The 23395-nt window shown below is 41.4% G+C and overlaps 1 protein-coding gene across 12 annotated transcripts in view; it reads right to left on the bottom strand.

Moving 5' to 3' along the window:
* ppfibp2b (PPFIA binding protein 2b) overlaps window positions 1-23395 on the bottom strand; it is a 97239-nt gene that overhangs the window by 68850 nt on the left and 4994 nt on the right. For all 12 annotated transcript variants that reach the window (XM_079347196.1, XM_079347191.1, XM_079347197.1 and 9 more), the window contains exon 2: window positions 1025-1131. In XM_079347196.1, the coding sequence (XP_079203322.1) occupies window positions 1025-1106 (82 nt within the window). In that variant the 5' untranslated portion in view covers window positions 1107-1131. The remainder of the gene's footprint in view (window positions 1-1024; window positions 1132-23395) is intronic.

The following is a 23395-nucleotide window of genomic DNA, read 5'->3' as shown; positions in this document are numbered from 1 at the left end:
CATTCTAATAATAATAATAATAATATATTTTATTTCACAGCGCCTTTCATAGCACTCAAGGACGCTTTACATTGGATTAAAAACACAATACAAATAAATACAAATAATAAAAACAAGAGACAAGTAACAAAATGAGGTGAAATTACAGTGAGTAAGCAGATTGGAACAGATGAGTTTTGAGTCTTGATTTGAACTGCGGTAAAGAATCGATGTTACGGATGTCTGATGGGAGAGAATTCCAGAGTCGGGGAGCAGAGCGGCTGAAAGCTCTGCTCCCCATGGTGCTGAGGCGGGCGGAGGGCATAGAGAGGTGGAGGGAGGAGGAAGACCTGAGGGAGCGAGAGGGAGTGGTAATGTGGAGGAGATCAGACAGATGGGGGGGGGCCTTAAATGTAAACAGAAGTATTTTGAAAGTGATACGAAATTGAACTGGGAGCCAATGGAGCTGCTGGAGGACGGGGGTGATGTGGTGGAAGGAAGGGGTTCTGGTGATGATGTGGGCTGCTGAGTTTTGGACCAGTTGGAGTTTATGGAGGGATTTGTGGGGGACACCAAAGAGGAGTGATTCTGGCCGATTTAAAGTTTTATTGAAGTTTTATTGTGTGCTTGGAGTCTGATGATGACCACGAAAGACACAGAGAGAAGTTAACTTTGTCTCCTCCGCTGTTTTCTCATCGAGCAGTATTTGTAATTTGCCAGATTTAAACAAAATTCACTTACTATATGTTTACAGCTTGAACCTTTTTTTAGCAGTTTCTCATCTACAGACATGTGACTTTATTTCAAATTTTCCACAGGACTAGAAAACAGTTTGTAACAAATTGAGCAGATTTCTGACACGCTGACTCTAACTGTGTAACCCCATGGGGATTAAACTTTGAGGATCAATGAGCTGAAAAGCTTGAACTCGAACCAACTAATCCCTCCACACCAAACTCATTCACTCAAACGTGAAGCGTATGTTGCGTTCACTGATCAGTACAGCACAGTATTCTCTCTGCCAACGCTACTTTATGACTCCTACCTGCAATGATGTCATCCATCTGCTCCAGAGCTGCCTCCAGCATGTGGCTGGCCTCCGTTTCCATGGTGACAGCGGGAAGCATCAGAGGTAAGGTGTCCAGATGTTCTTTAAAAAAACGGAAAAATGTAAAAAAAAATTACTTCATATGCAACTCACATCACTTCTTTTTGAATATTAAAAAAAAATTAAAAAAGCAACAGAAAATGACTAATAAAGGATATAATAGAGAGGGAGCAGATAAAACTTTAGGTCTCATATAGGTAAACACAGAAGTGTGTTGCTCAACTAAACAAACAAAGAAGTTACATTAGCAAAAGATGGCTGGGGTTTGGGTTTGATAAGCATAGTACATGTGTTCTACTTTCACTATCCACTTTACCTTTAAGGAAAGGAAAGGTGTTAGGAGAATTCATGAAGGACTTGTAAAAAGGCGATCGCGATGTTTTGACAATCCGACCGCATTGCCACTGTTACGTAATAATGCGATCGCGGCGGAGGTTTGTTACATGGGTCTGCTGGGATCAGTGATTTAGGCAGAAATGGGAAAACAGGGGGTGCAAAAAAAAATACAGGGGGTGCAAATTTTTTTCAGTGTCACTCACGGCGGCGCGGCACGCCGGAGCGGAGGTTATGTGCTCCCTAACACACTGGTTTTGAATAAGTCTCTAAATGGTGCATTCTGTTCAATGAGATGCATTGTTACACATTTTAGTTTTCCCAAGCTTGATAATGTTGATTTACTGTACAGCCCCTGCCCTGACACACCCCTTTGTCATTTGACTGCAACTCACTTGGTTCATGTTGTCTAAGCCCTTGGTTGGCCCACTGCTTCTCTCTGCACTTTCTTTAAAAAACAAACAAACACATAAATTCATAATATTACATGTGTCATCCAGTAATAATAGATCCCTAGACCTTGATAAGTCAATCATCTGTCAGCATTTTCGAATGTGGCGCTGACCCGAAAAGGTGGAGCTAAACACTGCAGTCCGTTGATTGGTTGAAAGAATCGTCACTTCCCGTGTTACGTCGGTAAACAAAACTCCGCCGTGTTTAAACCGTTGACTGTAACACACAGCTGATTGTTTACGTGTGTATTTCTTCTCGCCGATCACAGCCTTCTCTGAAACAAAGCTTGATTGAGTTCTTGTAATAAAGAGTCACATGACAGTGACAGAGAAGATGAACTGCTGGATGTCTTCCAGCGTTGGTTTTGTTTATGTTGCGTTTTTCTCCTTTGTTGAATTTATTAGTTAGTGGTTAGCTGTTAGCAGTTAGATGCTATCATATGACGCTATTTACATAGCGGCTATCGTCATCCGGCTGACACGCCGTCTACCAAATAGGGCACAGGTGGCTGTAGAAACGCAAACAGGATCAGGTTTAAGCTTTTCAGTACCGGTATTCGGCAAACATATTCTTTGCCAGAATTAGAATGTAGCCTAATCAGATATTTAGCGCACCGTACAGAAACCCGTGTAGTAAACACGTCTATTAAATGTAGATATTTGCACGGCCTAGGTCAAGCCGTGCAATAATTTCAAGGCCGTGTTTTTTTTAAATAGGCCGTGCAAAAAGCGGTTTCGCGGTAGGCTACCTAAATCTATGGCTGGGATGAGACTACAGTTTTCAAAAAATGGACTACAAAAAGCTCATCTAAAAATGTTTCCCCTGTGCTCTCTTACCAGTGAAATAATTTTCATAACTACGAGGTGGGTATGAAATATAAGGTAGGCTATATTAGATACCAGGATACTTTATTTTTACAACATCAGCGTCACGTTCACAGTTTAAGATTGTTCAAAGTTGGTGGTGCAGCGGCAGCGCGCACGTGCCCATGTACCGAGGCTACAGTCCTCGGGGCGGCCCGGGCATGCCGGTCCCCTCCCACATGTCTCTCTCCCTGATTTCTGCCTCTGTTCACTTTCCTCCCTCTATAATAAAGGCAAAATGCCAAAAATAAACAAATCTTTAAAAGATTGTTCAAAGTTTTTTAAGGCAGACTATTGATCTGCGTCCCTTTTTTTTTTTATTAACAAGGTTTTATACAATTTATGTATCCACCTTCTTCACACAGAAAATAAAAAGAAAGAAAGAAAAGGAACACAAAGACAGTAACAAATTAAAAGTCTAGTTAGTATAGAAGCCAAATGCAGATTGACTCCACATTTCTCCTCCAACACATCGTTGGTTTTCGTGAACCGTCGGATGCGCGAGTCACTTTAAAAGTTGTGGCCGCAAGGAATTGTGGGATGGCACTTTCTCATCTCCTCTGGTAAAGGATGGTCCAGTGTTTCCTATGCTAAAGGAGATTATAGAGGAAGCATTGTCCCACCTTTCCTTAACTTTTAGAGAATTCGAACGGCTCTTATCATGGCCGCCACTTAAATGCTTCCGGGGTTAAGGTAAAGTGGACAATAAAAAGGAGATAGGAGGGACGATCCAAACGCATCCAACGGCTGTCAAACCAACCCTAAAACATGAGAATGGTTTGGATAACAAATACAAAAACTAAGCTGGTGATGCAATCTGTGCATCCACCCATCCTGCAAGAAAAACACAATCAAGTATCTGTGGAGATGTCTGGGCTCTAAAACATGCATGTATGTGCTACTCAAACAAAGAAACAAACACAGTTATGCATACATCTGCACAACTGTTTGTTTTCTGCTAACCTTGTTTGAGGCCGCATTATAAAAGTCTAAATCTTTACTTCCTTTCACCATGTGTGTACGCCTCTCTTCTTCAGCTACTGAAGTCAAACAAAGCGACGATAGCACCCGCTGCTGCTTCATATATGACCATCATGTCATACGTTTTAATCACATCTCTTTAGATTGTTAATTCTGTTTTGAATGTAAAATACACTGGCATGTATCTGTACATCTCAAGGTCTAAAAAGTTGAAAGATTTCCACATGCCATACTTAATGAAGTTATAAAAGTCTTCCTAATGCCACAGGTCAAGTTATTTCTTGAGATTTTTTAAATTACAACTTTTTTCTTGATTTGCATGTAACCCATGCATGCACGTGTCTTTGAAAAACACCACCACGGGCACAAATTAAGATACTACACACACAGACTCACAAAACACACGCATGTATTCCTCAAAGAAAAATTAACTTTTCTCCATCATTGCTGCCTCTGGCCTCCCCTCCATCTCCATCTCCCCCTCCATCTCCCGTCATCCTTGTTTCATGATTTTCGATGCCCCCATGCTCCCTCCTGTCATCCCATCTTTGCCTGGCACCCATCCCTTCTCTGTCATCTCTCCTTCAAGGCTCCCATCCCGCTGTCACGCTGACTTACGGATGAATACACATCAACATGCGGAAATCACCGGGAAGGACAGTGATGTAATCTACTGATGCCCCGGGAGAAGAAACCCTCCTGCCGAGCAGCCTAATGCTCCTCTACATTAGCACTAACTTTCACAGCCACAACTTATCATGACAGCTGACTCTGACAATCTGCACAAAACACAGCCAGTAAGCTTCCAGCAACAATGCTTTCAATACCGTCAATTTGTCTGCCTCCAATATGTTTGTGTGTTAATTGTGTTATTATTAATGTGAATGGCTGAGTGTTGCGCTCGCTGAGACAGAGGGTGACAGCACCATTCAAACACTGTGACACAAGGACTCTGTTAAACAGCACTGTGACAACAGTTGACCTCAACCGCACAACACCGCCTTTGTTTCAACGTGTGTGTCTGTGTGTGTGTATCAGAGAGGGACAATGTGTGTTAGCAGGGAAGTTGTTGTTGCTTCATGACTCTGCTGTGTGCAGTATGTAAAGGTGCTGATATAGAGATAAGACGTGTTAGCGCTCAGAGCTTCCCTCTCTCCGCTCTCTTCTTTATTGCACAATCTGTGCCATGCTTGTGGAAACGTATTTTAGGTGTGCGCGTTGTGGGAAAGAGTGAGAGAGGGCAGAGCGCGCACGTGCGTGTGTGTGTGTGTGTGTGTGTCCTCGATATCTTGGATTAAATCTTGTTAAATAATCATCTCTATCCAACTTGTTTCCACCGAGCTGTTCGGCTCGGTTCGTCTCGGTACAACGTGCATTTTGTGGCGTTTCCATCCACTAATCCCGGGAAAGATTCCCAAATAACCGATCCGTACCGTCCCACTTTTTGGGACCCTTCCTTTGTGGTGCCAAGAATGTCGAGCCGACCCGAAAATGTGGAGCTAAACACTGCAGTCCGTTGATTGGTTGAAAGAATCGCCACTTCCCGTGTGACAACAGTAAACAAAACCTGGCCGTGTTTGAGGTTTATGAAGATTGTGATTGTTTTCGTGTGTATTTCTCCTCGCTGCACAGCCTTCTCTGAAACAAAGCTTGATTGAGTTTTTGTAATAAAGAGTCACATGTCAGTGACAGAGTAGATGAACTGCTGGATGTCTTCCAGCGTTGGTTTTTCTCCTTTGTTGAATTTATTAGTTAGCGGTTAGCTGCTATCATATGACACTATTTACGTAGCGGTTAGCGTCATGCGGCTTACACGCCGCCTACCAAATAAGGCACGGGTGGCTGTGGAAACACAAACGGGATCAGGCTTAATCGAACCAAACCGTACTGATCAGTACCGGACTGCTGCGTGGAAACGGGCTCAGGCAGCTATTACAGTATATTATTATAATACAGATTATGAAGTCAAAGGAAGTTTGGTAGAGCTGACTGTTGTGGAGTACCACATAAATTAGAATAATTAATGTCAACTATTTCATTGAAAAGTAATGATCAAGTAGGATCACATACCAGCGTTAAAGTGAAGGGCTGGATCTTCTCCTGAGGTTACATCAAACAGTCTGTGCTCCCTGATTTCATGTTACTCGCTTGATGTAGGAACAGACACGCCTTTTCCCAGCAAGAGAGAAATACTCCAGAAAAACAAGTTTGTCTAAACATGACAATGCCGGACCTGTTTCCAATAACTACTCCCACCTCAGTGTGACAGCTCTCTCCTGAGTGAAAAGGACGCTAACACATCTAGTTTCACTGAGATAGGACAAAACAATGGATGAGGAAAGAAATCTTGGTTTTAAGTTATAAGCTATATTTCAATAAAATGACATGAAACTACAAAGTGAAAGTGAAGACCACATTTATTTAAGTTTGAATGTTAAATGGTAAAAAAACTCTAATGATGTGAATAAAAACCTAAATCAGAAAACTGTAGTCTGCCCATTGGGAGATTGTGTCCAGTATTAAAAAACAGTTTCAGAGGTGTTCAGAGTTCAATACTTGAATTTAAAGTAATAGTAATCATTTTGATATTGTCATACAATGATGGTGTGCTGCATTTTCCCTGAATGTGACATTGCAGGAATACTGCTATCTTAGACCCATACTTCAAACAAATATGTGTTAAAATAAGTGCTGCAGATTATAGTAGACTTTGGAGGAGCAGCACATTTTCCAGACAAAGTGATACACAATCTGAAGTCACCCCGAACACTTACAATCAATGTTTTGCATGTCAGAAAAGGTGCCGCTGATACTAATGCTGTATCTCTGTAACGGGCCTGTAGCTGCCTGAATCAAACAGCCGACACATCTACCAGCCTCTACAACCCGTCATCCAAGCAAGCAGGTCAAACATGTTAACACAGCAGCTTAATGACAACAAAAGATTATACATTCAAAACTGACACACACACACACACGCACACACACACTGAACAATCACCTACCTTTTTTTTTTTTTTTTTTTTTATAGATGCTTAAATCCTGAACTCTGCAGTCAAAGCTCATTGACACCAGTTACTTTAGCTGAAGCTTACAAAACGTTTTTCTCAGAACTTTTTAAATTTCAGACATGTAATCACAATAGAGTCTTTAGGTGTCCAGTAGGTATCCATACCCTATTATCCTTCAACATGCACTGCATAACTGAATCAAATATCTGTCAAGCATTCTGTACTCGGGCTGGGTTATATGGGACCAAAAATCTGATTTTACCCCCCCAGAAGAGCAGTGGAGGAAACACTGATTTAAACAACAATGTCTGACCTCTTCTCTAGTTTCAAAATATACAGCATTGATTTATCTTATAAACTCAATATATCGCCATGCCCATGTGGCAAACCACCACATGATGAGATCTTTTTGAACAAACTTCTGAATAAAAGGACAGAAAACAAATCTGTATGTTTTCTGCTTCAGGTCTCATGAGAGACAGATGGGACAAAAAGGAGCAAAGAGAAAATGAGCCCAGAGGAAAGAGTGATATAGTGTGTGTGCGTTCATCTCTTCCTCCCACAGCTGGCAGAAAGCAGCCATTTCTAAAGCTATATATGACTTTTGATTGGACCAATGGCTATCAGGTTTATGATATGCACTGGTAGAAAGAACCAGAAGAAATCCTCAGCAAATTACTGTCAGCAAACACAAAGCTGATTACCAATAAAAAGTTGATGAACTTCTACAAACTACTGTGGTTTATTGAAGACAATTTTACTAAACACAGAGGAATGATTTCTTCACCTTCTTATAAAGTTGTAATAGCTGATGTGTTAGCAAACCGCTCTACTATTTACAGACCTCTCATTTGTAATCATTTTGTATTTACTCTCCTGCCAGATCTGGTTTATTGTCCTGGAAAAATTATCTGCTGCCAATCTGTTCATGTATGAGTGTCTGTCTGCTGCGCAGTGCTGGACAGGAAGCACATTTCAATTGAATATACTCACGGGGTAACTGTGACAATTTGGGGCCTAATGGCTCATTCTGACAATCCCAGGTCAAGTCCAGAGTTTTTGAGGGTTATAAAGAATTCCTTGCCAGAATTTCCCGCGGTGTAAGTTGATAGCACCAATCTGTTCCTGGTATCAGTTATTGGCCCGATCCTGACCCAAATAGCTAGATGAAATATTGTTGATTAGGGTTGTAAACATTAACCGTGAGACATTTAAACATCGATTCAAAGGAGTCAAACTTCAAACTGGCACTCTGAAAAACCAATCGCGGTAATATCGTGAGAGTCAGCAGCTGTAGAGCAGAGGTGTGCTGGTTGTAACAAGCAGGCAGTTATCATGGCAGCTGCTGAGGCCAAACCACACTAACAAGCAGGTTAGCAGCGCCGCTAATGCGAAACGAGTGGAAGAGCAAAGATATCACAAGGTGCAATGATGTTTTCATGAAAAGAAATCAAAGGAATCTTTTTTAGCCATCTCAAAATTTGTCTTCAGTCTTATGTTGTAAAATAAAACACGAGAGAATGATTTCCTGAACCCAGTATTGTGAATTGTAGTGTGAGTTTAGTGAATGGTTACATCCCTATTGGCTGATCCATGTGGCTGAACCTCATTTCTATGCTATTTTGTGTTTTGACCAAAGTATGTGTACTGCTTAAAGTATCAATCAGCTGTCTTTTAAAACAGAAGCCCCTCCCACTGGGCATTATGAATTACATCACTTTGAAAACAAAACAGATTTTCTTATTAATAAAATGATTTTATCCTTTTATACTCATGTCGCCTAGACATCATTAATTCAAGCATTTTAATCAACATTTTAATTAACGCACAGCAACGTATCAGGAGATAAGGTGAAAACAAACATTTCATTAAATCTGTGTTTGAGTAGTGATGTGTTTGATGCATCTTTGGTAACCCAGAAACTACATGCTGTGCAAGTAACCACCCTTTAAACCAGTGTGTAGCATCCCACCAAAAGATGGTATGAGCTTCATGCCTCTTCGGGAATTACAAAACATCAAAGATTCCACATGTTACCGTTTCTTTTAGGGCTTGAACTTTTATTTTATTTTTAATTTTTTCGTCCACAGCGACACTGTTTGCAGTCAAACCACCTCAACAACCTTCATTGAACAGGAAGTTCCTTTTTCTTTTTCAAAATTAAAGCCTTTCTTTATCCAAACATCAGCAAAAACACAACATTTACTTTGATAAAGACTCTTAGATATTGAGTTTACCTTAACTGGGTTACTTTTCAAAGTGGGGATCCGACCGCCTGGGAGTTTCGGAGGGACTTTCACTTTTACTGTTAATTATTGTTACTACAGAAATGATAAAGGACTGTTTAAAGACATCACATGGATTGAATCAATAAGGGGCTTACTCATTGAAATAGTTATGAGAAACAATTTTACATCATCATATAAACAGAATTTAAGAAATTTAGTAGGACGGGGTCTCCACAGACATGAAGCTTTCTGGGGGTCCTCGGCATGGCACATTTTGGGAAGTGTTTTGGAGCGCACAGCAGACAGCTTCAAGGCTTTTTTGAAGCTCATCATTGATATAAAATAAACAAAGCTTGAAACAAACAGTGTAGTGTAAAAGGAAGGGAAGTGTGATCGAAGCAGATACAGTAGCATGAACACTGAATTAACAACATGATAGTGATTCTACACACTTTACAGCAAGGAAGTCAGCCGTCACGTTTTACAGATGGAAGCGTTAAGGTGCTCTTGGAGCCTTCAGCTTGACTGCATGTTGAAGAATTTGCATTGTGACGATGGTAAGAAGCGAGGCATAGCTTGTTTTATTTTGTTAGATTTATTTCTCAGTTAGTGTGCTATACTTACTCCTCAGGCTCATAGCAGACCATCGCACATTCACGGAGCTGGAAGCTATAAAAAGTATCATCTCAAAGCTAAGTCTGTGGGCTTGAACACTGGTTAGATTATCTTTTCGAGGGTATGACTGCGGGGAGGGTGTGATCTGTGAACCGTGGCTGATGTGTGGCTTCACGAGGCTCCCTGCGCTGCGCTGCTGTAATTCTTTCAGTTCATCCAGTGATAGTGCATTTGATTCTGCTCACTCCTGTAAAAGACATAGCACAGCTGTGTCTTCTGCCCACTCTGTGTACTGTGATTGTTGTGATTGCTGATTGTTTTCTCCTTGACTGTTATCCTACGCTGCTCACTTTAGTTGACTTCTCTCATTTCTGATGTAATCTGGTTTGCCCTCACAGCGAGTTTAATGAAGCACACAACAACACATGACTGTCAGTCAATGATCATCATGATGGTAACAAACAGAAATGTGAACATTGAAACATTACTTATAGACCCCAGAGAAGTCATCAGCATGATTTTAAAATTTATATTTATTCATTTTTTTCAATCATCAGGAGGATTTGGAGAAAATCTGTAACTGGAATTGCAGACCAACAGATCAATATACATTTCTGTTGTCCCATTTGGCAGAAGTGCATTGTGGGCTAGTCAATAGAGGGTGCTCAAGTGACGCCTGACCACTCCCCAAAAAGAGAAAGATGGACCTTCACTCAGTAAGAGTTTTAAAAATAGTTTGAGATGTATATCATTTTCAAGGAGCGAGGTCAATATTATACAGTCAGAGAACATCATGTAAAATATGCAATCGAAACGTAGATTCTAAACCTTCTATGTCAACGTCTGATAAGTGACTCTCCATTGGTAACGCTGCGTCCTTCAGAGAGCTCATTAGAAGACTGATTATATCACGGCGGGTCATAGCTGTCACATTTTGACCTTCATCAGGTACGATGGTTGGGAAAAAATAGGCATCATACGTTACCTGATAAAGGTCGCTTGACTGAAAGGTTTTGTGATTCAAGAAATATGTGAGCATAAAGCGAGACAGTAATTCCTCACCGTCTTTGAGGACACTATCCCGTAAATAAAACACAGCTCTGTCCACTACAGTCTGTGCACTGACAGGACTGGGAGTCTTGAGCCCCGTTTCCACCGAGCGGTACGGCTCGGTTCGCCCACCCAAAAACGTGGAGCTAAACACTGCAGTCCACTGATTGGTTGAAAGAATTGTCACTTCCTGTGTTTCAACAGTAAACAAAACCCCGCCGTGTTTAAACCATTGATACCCAGCTGAATGTTTACGTCTGTATTTGTCCTCGAGGCACACATCCTTCTCTGAAACAAAGCTTAATTAAGTTTTTGTAATAAAGAGTCACATGACAGTGACAGAGTAGATGAACTGCTGGATGTCTTCCAGCGTTGGTTTTGTTTGTGTAGCGTTTTCCTCCTTTGTTGAATTCATTAGTTAGCGGTTAGCTGCTATCATATGACACTATTTACGTAGCGGTTATCGTCATGTGGCTTACACGCCGCCTACCAAATACGGCACGGGTGGCTGTGAAAACACAAACGGGATCAGGCTTAATCGAACCAAACTGTACTGATCAGTACCGGACTGCTGTGTGGAAACGGGGCTTTGGTTCTCTTCTATACAGTCTTCCTGCTGCGGACATGAAACACTTTGCTCAAGTAGAGGAACAACATGCTGCTTCTGATTCAAGGTCACAAAGAGAACCAGTCATTGCCCTACTCGAGGAATACAACTTGAAGTCTTTGAGGAGATAAAAATGTGTTTTTAACAAACTTTAACTGTAACCTGTAAAGATTCCTTGACTCCATTTTTTAATTAAGTGTGCTCTGATAAAACAAATTCTGCCTGATGCAGAGACACCTAAACTTTTAACAGCAGCCTGAAGGATAACGTGCAGAGTTACTACTGTTAACGAATAAAAACGTTCACACCTGGCAGGTATCCAGTGTGACCACATTATTGTGTGTGACTCCAGTACTCACGAGGGGAACAACCTGCCTAAAGGCACCGACAGATATGATCAATCTACAGTATGCCCCAGATAAGAGCTGTCTGTTTAAAACACTGTTGACTGCTTAGTGAAACTATACATACATGTGGGTAGCTATGGGTCATGGTGTAATGATCGACATTATTAAATGATATCACAGTATGATGCAACTGAACATACTGTAGGAAAGAAAGAGATCCACAGTCAGAAGAAGAGAAAGATAAAGAAGCAGCGTGAAGAAGAGAAACTTAAAAGAGAAAAAAACAGATCTCACCCCAGGCAGAGCTCCTCCAACAAAGGCAAACAGCCGAGCTGATATGAGCTGACACCGAGCGGATCGATGTACCACACTTAGCCTCTGGACTGTTCGCAGAAACATCGCTTATTACTTATTATCAGGCTCGCTTACTGTAATCACCATCGGATGGAGGAACACAGGCACGCAGAGCTCTTTTTCACCAGTGTCAGCTCTTCATTAACAGCTTTTAAAGATTAGGACTGAAGCTGCGGTACAGATTACACTTTGGATCCATAATTGTTTCTCAGAGGCAGAAATAAAACAACGAGTTAAAGAAGACAACAAGGAATGAACTTGGCTTGTTAGTAAGGCCAACTGGAACACAGCACACTGAAGATAGACTGCAGCCGGTTAAGTTCTCTGTTTGTTTAAAACAAAGACAGTCATCTATTCAGCAGCTGCTTTAGAGCGCACAAACTCAGAAAGTTAGCCATGTTTATTTAGCACATTGCAATGTAGAATAAAATCAACCACGCCTGGAGTTGTATTTGTCTCGTAACCACATATTGAAGATAAAGGCAATCACACACTGATGTATTCACACCCCAATACAGGTGACAGAAATCTGCTCTTAACTGTTAACTACTCAACAAAGAAGAAGTTAAAACCCATGAAGAAGAACAGTGACATGACACAGCAGAGCTACAAGACAATCACCCGACGGCTTCTTTCAGACCTACCCAGTCTCGTGAATCTGCGTACAAATAACACAACATTACACTTTCACAAATTACGTGCCATGCATACGCTGAACTGCAATTTTGCGTGCATATGATACGACTGGTTAAGGTTAGGAAAAGGGATCGGGAGAGGTTAGAATAGTTGTCTTTGGTCCCTCCCAGAGCACTGTCCTAAGCCTAACCAGCAGACTGACTTGCAACACATCCCGACGGCTTAAGGAATGGATTCTGGGATGGGTAACCCCTTGACTCCTGATGAAAGTTATGTACATTCTTGTACTGTCACGCTACTTCGCTGGTGATGTCATGACGTTGAAAGGTAAAGCCACACTAGTTAGTGGCAGGGATTGGGGTATCATATGCACGCAAAATTGCAATTTGGCATATGCATGGCACGTCATTTGAAAGTGTAATGTCGTGTGATTTGTACGCAGACTGTGAGACCGGGTTGTTCAAACAGGCGTGTGGGGACACTTTGGGTTGGATTGCAGTCGAGGACGTTCAACATTGAAATGAATAGAAGCGGTTCACCTGGAGAAGCCGATCATCAGACTGATCACAGATCAGTCATGATGACACGAGATGAAACAAACTAACGCTCGTGGCTATAACTTCAAAATTAAAATTAGAAATGTTCATCCAGGACATTTTGTTGTATAAGACATAGGTTGTTTTATTCAAACTTTACAATAATCATGTTTGAAAAAAAGGAAATTTTCAACATTGAAATCACAATCAGCACATGACTATGTTTTGAGGGAATCAAAGATAACCCTACCATGATCCTTAATTAATCTCATTCAAGAAGATATTTAAAGAGAGCTGCACAGCAGTTCTCAAACAAGTGCAACTAGTTGATGTATAGTTTTAGTTCATATTCTTTAAGCCACTGTGTGATGTGTTTTTGTCCTGTCTGTATCGTTTCATTCATAATATGATAAGTTTAAATCTTGTCTAATAACAGAACCTAAATACATAAATGCGCACGTTAAGATTTTTCACCTTTTTCTTGCTGATATAAAAGCTGGGTTCCTCCACTCGCATTGTTGATTTGGACACAAGAAGAAATATCGAGAAAAGAGGCAGTGAACCAGTAAGAGTCCAGATCTGCATTTATTCGTCTGCACTTTGTTTTTTTTAACTTGCCTGACAGGAACAAAAGGTTGAGAGCATGAGAGTCCAGCCCGTCACGTACATACATCATCTATCTGAGACATTTGGTTATGCATACATTATGTTCATTAAAAGGGTTAGGATTCACACAAGGCCCAGAGCTTTGATACTCTACCCCAACCCACCTGGGCCGACCTCGACTCCAGGTTCAGGACAAGTCGGGCAGTCATTTCTTGAAATCCCTTCGGGCTTGAATCGGGTCAGGTTTAGGTTTGTTTTTTTTAAAATTTTTTAGGCAGATGTTTTCCTCTGCTCGGCAACAAGCGCACATCTCCCCTCCCGCTCCTGTGCATCTTCCTTACTCCCAATTATTAATGAGGAGAAAATGTCCACTGTGATCAAGGTAGGGCTCATATTAATTAGCTATTTTGTTATCTTTATTTAAAGTTGGACTTTCATTCGCTGGACGCTTTGCTTTTCAGTTGGGCTGTAATGTTTCTGTAATTGTTTCTGTTTGCTGTAATCTTGCCTGTCAACAAGCACAGCTCAGTGTAGAGATACTCTCACACTAAGGCTGAGCGATTTTAGGAAAAGATTGAATTGTGATTTTTCTGACAGAAATTGTGATTTCGATTTTTATCACGATTTTCTTCAAATCAAGCTTGTGCAATGTTCTCAATGTACAGCAACATTTACAAACATGACAGGAAATGACATCATACCAGTTAAAACTTTAAATGCCAGAACTCTAAATTAATAGAATGAAAACTAACGTTAAGAATTGATTTCACATTTATTTATTAAGAAGAAACACACAGACAGTGTGATGTTCTTGTTTTTACAACAGCTCCTGGGTCAGTCGGGAGAAGCACGGCCAAAAACCGCAGTTTGATCGCGTTTTTTGAAATCGCGATTTCGATTAGAGAACGATAAATCGTTCAGCCTTAACTCACACTGATAGATCATCAGAAACAACCAACAGCCCGGGACACGAGCAGGCAGTTTGTAAAACGGTCTGTTTATCGAGTGTCCATGATTCATATCCAGACGTTTCTTCGACAGCCTACAATAGCTTATGTGCTTCTTCTCTCTGGAATCGTCGGGGTCAGACACACACATAACCTTAAGACGTTCCTTTTTGATCAATCTCATAGTTAGAGCTGGCACGGGTGTACACCAGCCTAGTTATGCTGCTATAGGATTAGACGAGCGGGGGAACTGGCACCTTGAGTTCTTCTCTCTCTCTCTCTCTCGCTCTCTGTGCGTCCACATCATCTCACTGCATGAAGTGATCGATAAATAAACCACATACTTTCCTGAGAGCTCCTGAGCACTCAGCTTGTAGGTTCCGTGGGATTGTTGGTGAGGACTGACTGACTGACTGTCTTTCACAAAGGTGAGCAGGCCCAAAGGGCAGCAGCACACGTCTTCTACGTCATCACTACTACCAGCCGACATCCCCGGCGCCCGGCCACGACCATCGAACCGCGTCGTCCCTCAACCATCGCCATCCTCATTCATGTACGGCCCGCTGAGACCTCCGCCTCAGTGGCAGGAAGTGTAGCCAACAGGAACATGAGGGATAGAAAACGTGTCTACATATTATCCCACATGCTCTTTTGTAAAGCCTCTCGAGATAACACTCGTTATGAATCGGTGCCATACAAATAATGATGTACTGCAGCGGTGCATGTACATGCACAGTTACTTTCCAGTTGTGTTTGATAACTGCATTTGAGAGATCAATGCAATACATGTGTATGTATCTCTTCAAAATAAATCTAAGAAAGGAGCCGCTCAATATATCGGTATGGGATGTTTTTGTTCTGTCGGTTAGGCTCTAATGTTAATGATGAACTACATCCCACATCAAAGCCAATGCCAAATGTTACCTTCAGTGGTAAAACATTAGCTTACTAAACAAAACTCATGCCACACACATTCCTCCAGACTGAATCAATAAGACACAAGCTGAGGCTCTGGGCTGTCTAGAGGTTCATTACTACATGAACATGCATTCACATAGAGCTGTTGTTGTTTTGCAACGAGGGAAACCTTGACATTTACTATGCTAACATCACCAAAACCTTCACAAGGTTCAATTACTGGGACCGGCCTGTGAGAACAGGAAATGCCAGGATGTGATGTGAACCTTTGAGGCTGAGAAGAGGGGTCAAACATTAGCAGAGAGAAACTCATACACAAACACAGAGAGAGAGAGAGAGAGAGAGAGACAAAGCGAGGGGGGAGAGGGGTGTGTGTGTGTGTGTGTGTGTGTGTGTGTGTGTGTGTGTGTGTGTGTGTGTTAGTTTACCGTTCCTCCTCATTTGGCTTAGCCTGTTTGGATTAGTGTCAACAGTTATAGGCCAGTCCTAAACCCCGCAGGCCCTCCTGTCACACAGGGTAAATACAACTGTGTGTCCCTGTGTGTTTGATGCACGCACACAAGTAGAACGAGCCAACAGGAAACACCAGATTCTTCACCAACTTCACTGTGATGGGACCACTGACATTTAAGATGAGGATGTTCCCTCTTATCTCCTTCCTCTCGCTCTTCTTTACTGTACTAGTGTTTTATCATGTTGGTAGCTAATTAGCAACTGATGTTAGAGCAACAGTTTGGCTTGCAGATAAAAGTTAGATTTCTCTGACTTTTAGTTGTGATAGTTGAAATATGTTTACAGCCTGGCACAAAAGACATTTGGTCTCTGAAGCAATGTCTTTATTTAAAACAACTGTACCTGGGCTGACACAATAAGGGGTGTCAAACCTGAGCGACCGGTTGGTACACATCCTCCTGGATTACCTGCCTCTGAAATCTTCCTGAGCAACATGATGTAATCACATCATCAATAACTTAAGGGTACATAACAGCTTGCAAGTAGAAGTTAAACAAACTTAACTAAAAGAGCACGACGATCGACAAAACTCCGTTCGGAGCAGAGTGAAAACACAGCTCCAATTAGCGTGAGCGACAGAAGAAAGCGCTGATCCTCACAGCTCACAGAGAAAGGACGCCCAACTTAAGGAGTTTGGAGACATTTAGGATATTTACAGTTCGACAACAACGGGTTACGTGCTCTGTTAACTGTGCCGAAGACAGGTGCACGACGGAACGTTCAGACTGTTTGACACAGTACGAGCTGTTAATTCAATTCAAAAAACTTTATTTGTCCCCGGGGGGCAATCCAGGGCACACAGAGCAGCAAATAACGACAGTGCAACTATACAAAAACATTGAACCAATCAACAAGAATAAAGTGTCAGGGTGTTAGTACAGGTTAGAATCCAGTCACAGAGTTAGATACAAAGAGCAGCAGAGAGGAAAGTGTCTAGATGTTAGCACAAGTTAAAAACACACAAGTCACAGTTAGATACAGAGGACAGCGTCGACGTGAGATGTAAAAAAGACAAGCATGTATCAGATGAGAGCAGACACGTGAACAGGTGTATATGATGTAAACATGCAGTAGACTGTTGAAACAGGTATAAACAGAACTGTAGTGCAGAAAAAGATATAAGTGGACAGTGGTCGGACTAAGATGTTAAAAACACGTTAAGTAAAGAACATCCTAAAACAGTGTCAGGGTGGACCAAATGTTCAAGAGGGCAAATGTGAAAAAGGTGGGATATATTCAGGGCGTATCATAACTGTAATTATTTTTAGAAATGTATTTGGACTTGTCTTATTCACGGGTCATCTTTATTAGATAAAACAGAGGAACAGGAATGTGGAATGAGAAATGAGTTGATGACAAGCACCAAAGGATTCAAACCTGTAGCCTCTGTTAGTGAGCACCAGATCTAAACCCAGTCTTCGTGTTAATTCTATCAAAAACACAGGCAGCCTCCAACGTGACATCAAGGCTTTCTATATTTCACACTGTGAACATTTCACAGAACAATGCCAAAAGGTTTGGATTAAACTATGATTGACTTTAGTCTACTTGACTATATTTTCCACTTCATCACACAAGTACGCCAACCAAAGATCGTTAGCGCGGTCCCACAACAATGCAGAGACAGACAGTGTGTGTGAGAGTGTGTGTGCGAGTGTGTGTCTACGTGCGTTTGTGCATCTGTGGGTGATGACAAGAGTGAAATCACTTTGACAGGAGATGTTGCACAGCTTTGTTACACACGTTCACACAGCAGCAGCAGCAGCAGCAGCAGCAGCAGAGTACTGGGCGGCAGTAGTGAGAGCGAGTTTGTCAGGCAGAACAAAATAACAGCCTCAAGTGCATTTAAGTTCTCGAGCGTTCTGATCTTTGGGTCTTCTGGTGCCCTTTGACATTCGTACTTGGCAATCTCAGCGACAGTAACTCAGTCGGGATTAGTAAATCAGTGAATGTATTCTGAAATTGAAATTAATAAAATGTGTTTCTACAAGTGTTGTTATTAAGGATGCAGTGGTTAACTGGTCCCACTGTTTTACTGCTGCTTGATACAGAAGGTAGCTTTACTATGTAAAACAAAGCTTTGCATCAAAGACAAAGAAATGACCACAGAGCTATTTCAATGAATGACCCTTTTTAAACTATGTTTGGGAAAATATCATTTATTCCCAAACATGTTTGTTTACATGGACAACGACTTTTATCAGCTCGACCTGCTTCCTTCACTTCTCTTCTCCACACACACTGCAGCCCCTTAACACTCTTTGTTTTTCAGCTCTAAACTCCTCTGTTGGCAACATTCATCAACAGTAGCCTTGGTTCGAATCAAATAACCCGACTCCTGTAAAGTTTGACAGCAGTTACTTCTCTGTATCTTTATGGGGGCAGCTGCTGGACTATGTTGGACTCTTTTTAAGCCGTTGATGTGGACTGTTTTATTGTCCCAGTCCAGCCTCCATGGCAATTATATACAGTAACTTTTTAAAATGATCACTATAATAACAAATATTGTCCCTTAAATGATTTAATTATCATGAATCATAATCACAATCTCATTGATCAAAAATAATCGCTATTATCATTTTTGGCCAAAATAATAGTGATAATCATGAAACCAGACAGTAATGGTACCATCAAACCTTGAATCACTGCATGCCAGGTTGGGATCCAATCACGTGCTGGGGAGCAAGGTGCTGTAACACTAGCTTACCAAGCCAAACCAGTGAAACCAATTTCACGTTTTAAGTTGTATCGCTGGCATGTCAATCAGGACGTATTGTGAAAAAAACCCTTGGACAGTGTTTTTATAACATATATTTGGGTAACCTGAGTGTCTAAATTGTATCCATGTTGACATGTATGTTTGTAGTCTGCATAAGTCTTACCACACCGAGAAAAATGCTCCGTTTCAAATTTTCTCAGTTTGTGACATCACAAGTTGGATTCTGGAGGAAAAAATAAATAAAAACAACCCCTCCTCTCCCCTGGTACCTCCACCCATCTACTCCACCCCCAGCCTATAGCAAACCTTTTGTGCAGGTCAGCCATTTTTATTTTTGGTACAGAGGAGGGATGTCTACTGGGAAAACTCAGGGCATTCTGAGAGATCTGGTTTAAACAGGTTCACAAACTTCCTCCGGTACTTGATTCATGTTATATCTTGACCAAAGCACAGCCCAGATGTTTCACTTAAACCACAGGAGACTGTCTGAAAAGGTGGTAATGGGGAATAATATGTCCTCTTTCATTTAAAATGTGATCAGGTACTATTATGAAAAAGGCACAATTCAATATATGTGGATTTATGGAAATAAAAGAGACTTAAATTGGGCTTTTGGGTCGTAAAAAAAACCAAAGTAATGTATTTTTCTGTTTAGGTTATGGCCGCCAGAATGTTCCAGAATATAAAAGGACTCATGTTAAAAATGTTCATTTTTTAAACAGGAAGTGAGTGACCTATTCCATATTTGGGTTAAAACCCCAAGAGCTTGTGCTGTATTTTCTGTATTTTTCTTCCTGCTTTCCAAACCTCTAGTTTGCAAAGACCGGATTTTACAGCTTCAGGACTGTAATCACAGCGCAGGGGCCTCATTGCATGAATTCCTGCCTGGAGAAGAAATTACAGTAGGCCTCATAACAGAGCAAAAAACTAAAGTGGTGAACATCAGAGAGTAACCTGCACAGACATCAGAGAGTATAGTAACACAAGCGAGGATCTAGAGAGGAGGACACAAAGTCAGTGAGTGCAAACAAACAGTTTCAAGTCTGATTGGACACAGGTGCCAACAAGCAGTGCACAGAAGCAGAGCACTTTACAGTTTTAAGTTTTTCAAGTTGTTCAGCATCAAAACTATCAAAACCATCCTAACCATTGTCACCATCAATACCAACAAGCGGTGTTCATATATTAGCTAGGTCTTTAGTTTTTTCTTAAAACTTCTATTTCAATCTCGGACATTTTTTGCCCTTTCTTTGCCTCGTTTAGCCTTTAGCGCTAATGTTTGAGAAAAAAGGAAACAAAACAATGGATTAATTCAGAGCAACATGGGGAATCAAAGTACAGTTTTGTGTTTTTAAAAGAGGTGCCTATGCTTTGAAAGATGCATTTGCATCTCTCTCCAGTTCACTCAGAGGCCCTGACATGGCCTCGAGCATAGAAACCAGCAGAGAGCTCAAAGACTTTTGTCAGCAAGCCAGTGCTGTAAAAACATGTCAACACCACTTAATACATCCGCATTCAAGACAGTCACCACCTCATGTGGCATCTACGGCTGACCAATCAGAATTTAGCTGGGAACAGAAAAAGCCAATGGAACCAACTGTGAGTAATGAACTAGACAGTTCAATAGTGGACTCATTCTGCCATGTGTTTACGCTGATGAGATGACACAGCAAGGCTTTACAGTTGTAACAAGCACACGTGCTATCGAGGCAATCCAGATGTGTGTGCCTGTATAATGATTACTAATGATTATAATGTTTTACTAAAAAGCTAATGATCAAATGTAGACTTTGGAATTGTTTGGCTGTTTTCATTCATAGTCAACTTTCCTCAAATGAAATATTTGTGATGACAAGTTATTTTCTTTAGTTATTCTTAACCAAGTACAACAACTTATCTCAGAACCAATTTGCAATCACCGTCCATCATTTTCTAATTCTTAGGGACCTGATGTGAATTTCAGCATTAAACAACTTCCAGGCAAGACTTTCTTTTTCTTTATGGTGTTTAAGTCTAAAACCTAAACACAGTCATTTTTTGGTCCATAACATAATATGATTCTTTCAGCGTCTCCCTTGGTGGACCTTGGAGGAATAAACCGAATGAGACCATGCACTGTTTGTGGTCTGGCTGCTGATTCAAATGAAGCTTAAGGATTCTGGCCAGCCATCTAGTGAGTGCAGTCAACTGGCATCCTCACTAGCCTCCATCCAGAACACTGTCTCAAGAGAACCAGTTTTCCATTGACTGTGAAAAAGGCTTAACACATACTAGCAGGGTGGTCAAACTCCACAATGACTGCCAAGCATGCAGAGCTGGACAAAACAGTGAAGCGCTTCTCTTCAGAGGACGGCACCTTAGCTACAGGAGACTAGAGTTTCACAGAGTCACAGTGACAACCTGCTAACAAGCCAGCTATACAAGAACAGAGTCCGATCATATTACAGGATAAAGTTACAGGCACAGAAAATACAGTGTAGGGTGTGTGTGTTCATGTCTTTTGGAAGGTCCCAGGTAAATGCCACCAAGAAGCAAACAAACACAAACATACAAACATGCAGCATAGCCAATCCAGAGCTCAGGCTTTTCATAAAATACTCCTTCTGCTCCAGTCAGGAACTGATGTTCATGCAGACAACACTCTGCATCAGGTCTTAAGAAGAGGATACAACTCCATCTGTTATATCCCAACAAATAATTTACGCCTTGCGTCTCCATTTAGATGACAATGCAGAGAATTTGCCTCAAAAAAGGCAATTTTCTCACTTAAAGGGAACATATTTAGATAAATCCACTTGGACTGTGTTTATGAACATTTATTTGGGTAACCTGAGTTTCTATCGACCCACAAAATGAAAAATAAATCCATCCAGTCCTTTGTTTGTGGTCTACATAAATCTTACAAATCTTGCAAATTTTCTTAACTTGTGACATCACAAGTTGGATTGTGATTCAAAAATTACCCTTCCCTCCCCTCCTGGTGTCTCCACCCATAGACACTCCCTCCAGCTTAGAGAAAAACTTTTGCACAGGTCAGCCAGTTTTATTCTCGCAACAGAAAAGTAATGTCTAGTGGGAAAACTTAGTGTTGGTGGGGTGGGGTCTCGTTACATTTAAAGAGACACACACACTAAAACGGAGCGTTCTGAGAGAGCAGGTTTCTACAGGGTCACAAACCTCCTCTGGTGTTTGATTCATGTTGTGTGTGGACCAAAGCACAACACAGATATTTCAGTTAGACCACAGCAGTGTTCAAAGTGCGACAGCAGCTCAGTCCGTAGGCACTTGGGTTGGAAACCGGAGGGTCGATGGTTCGAATTGTGGTTAGGACCAAACTTGGAGAATTGTCAGGTAGCTGGAGAGGTGCCAGACAACCTCCTGAGCAGTGCCGGGACACCCCTGAGCAAGGCACTGAACTCCCCCCACCCCGCACCAACAGCTCCGTCACTCTGACATCTCTCCGTCAGTGCATGTCTGGATCCTGTACATGAGTATGCCTATGTGTGTGTTGCATGTCAAAGAGAGTGAAAACACCTAAACAAGTAAACAATGGTTATAATATGTCCTCTTTAAGTAAATTGGTCAATGTTGTTTCATTATGAGATATCTCCTTTTATAAACAGATTTTTAGGCTGCCACAATTTCTGATCCCTTTGACTTCTGTAAACAATTGTCCTTGCAGAAGTTAAAAAAGAGACTATTAAAAAAGACTAGGAGACTATCATAACAGCCCATGGCTATCATACATTGACATGAAAAAACAGACAGGTCAGTGGAGTTTATACTGTAGAAAAGGTTCTCAATAGCCTTTTATTTACTCCAGTATAAATAATTACCGTAAATTCCGGACTATAAGCCGCTACTTTTTTCTCACACTTCGAGCACTGCGGCTTTTACTCCGGTGCGGCTAATGCATGGATTTTTTATGGGGGACAATGAGCTTCTGCCGCAAAAACATTTGACTTCGTCACGTCGGATCTTAATATCAGTCATTTTGCGCTTCATGCACGCACCCTCATCATGGAAAACACACGGAGAAATGCATATGATGCAGCTTTCAAGTTAAAGGCGATCGACCTGGCTGTCAAAGAAGGAAATAGAGCTGCTGCACGTTAAGATGACACTGACAGCGACAACAGAGACTGAGGAAGTGAGTAATGAAGTCATTCTGAGGCAGTGAATGGATGGACTTTTTCTTGTGAAATATATTACGGTCATCTTTTTCATCAGCCGTGTTACAGACACCGTCGGCTAGGCTTCGTATTGTAACGGTTCATGTTGTAAAGTCAGTAGTTGGTAATGTGTTCATAATTCCGATTATGTGGAGAGTCAGTGAATGCACCAGCGAGAACGTGTTGAGTGGCTGTATGAGAGAACGCTGGGGGAGAGAGTTGGATTGTTACGGCAAGTGATGCGTTGCTCTCTGCTGTAAACGGCGTGGTCACGGCCGACAGTGATCGGGTTATTAAAAGTTATTATTTGAACGCTCTCGTCGTCCTTTAACGTCCGTACGGACGCTACAGTATTTGCGGATGTTACCGGTAGCCTACGTCTGTGTAAATAGCTCTTGTTATAGCGTGGACACCTGCGG

The sequence above is a fragment of the Symphodus melops genome, assembly GCF_947650265.1.
Source record: "Symphodus melops genome assembly, chromosome: 6".
Taxonomy (NCBI): Eukaryota; Metazoa; Chordata; class Actinopteri; order Labriformes; family Labridae; genus Symphodus; species Symphodus melops.
The sequence above is the reverse complement of the archived record's forward strand: the minus strand, read 5'-3'. Positions and strand labels throughout refer to the sequence as shown.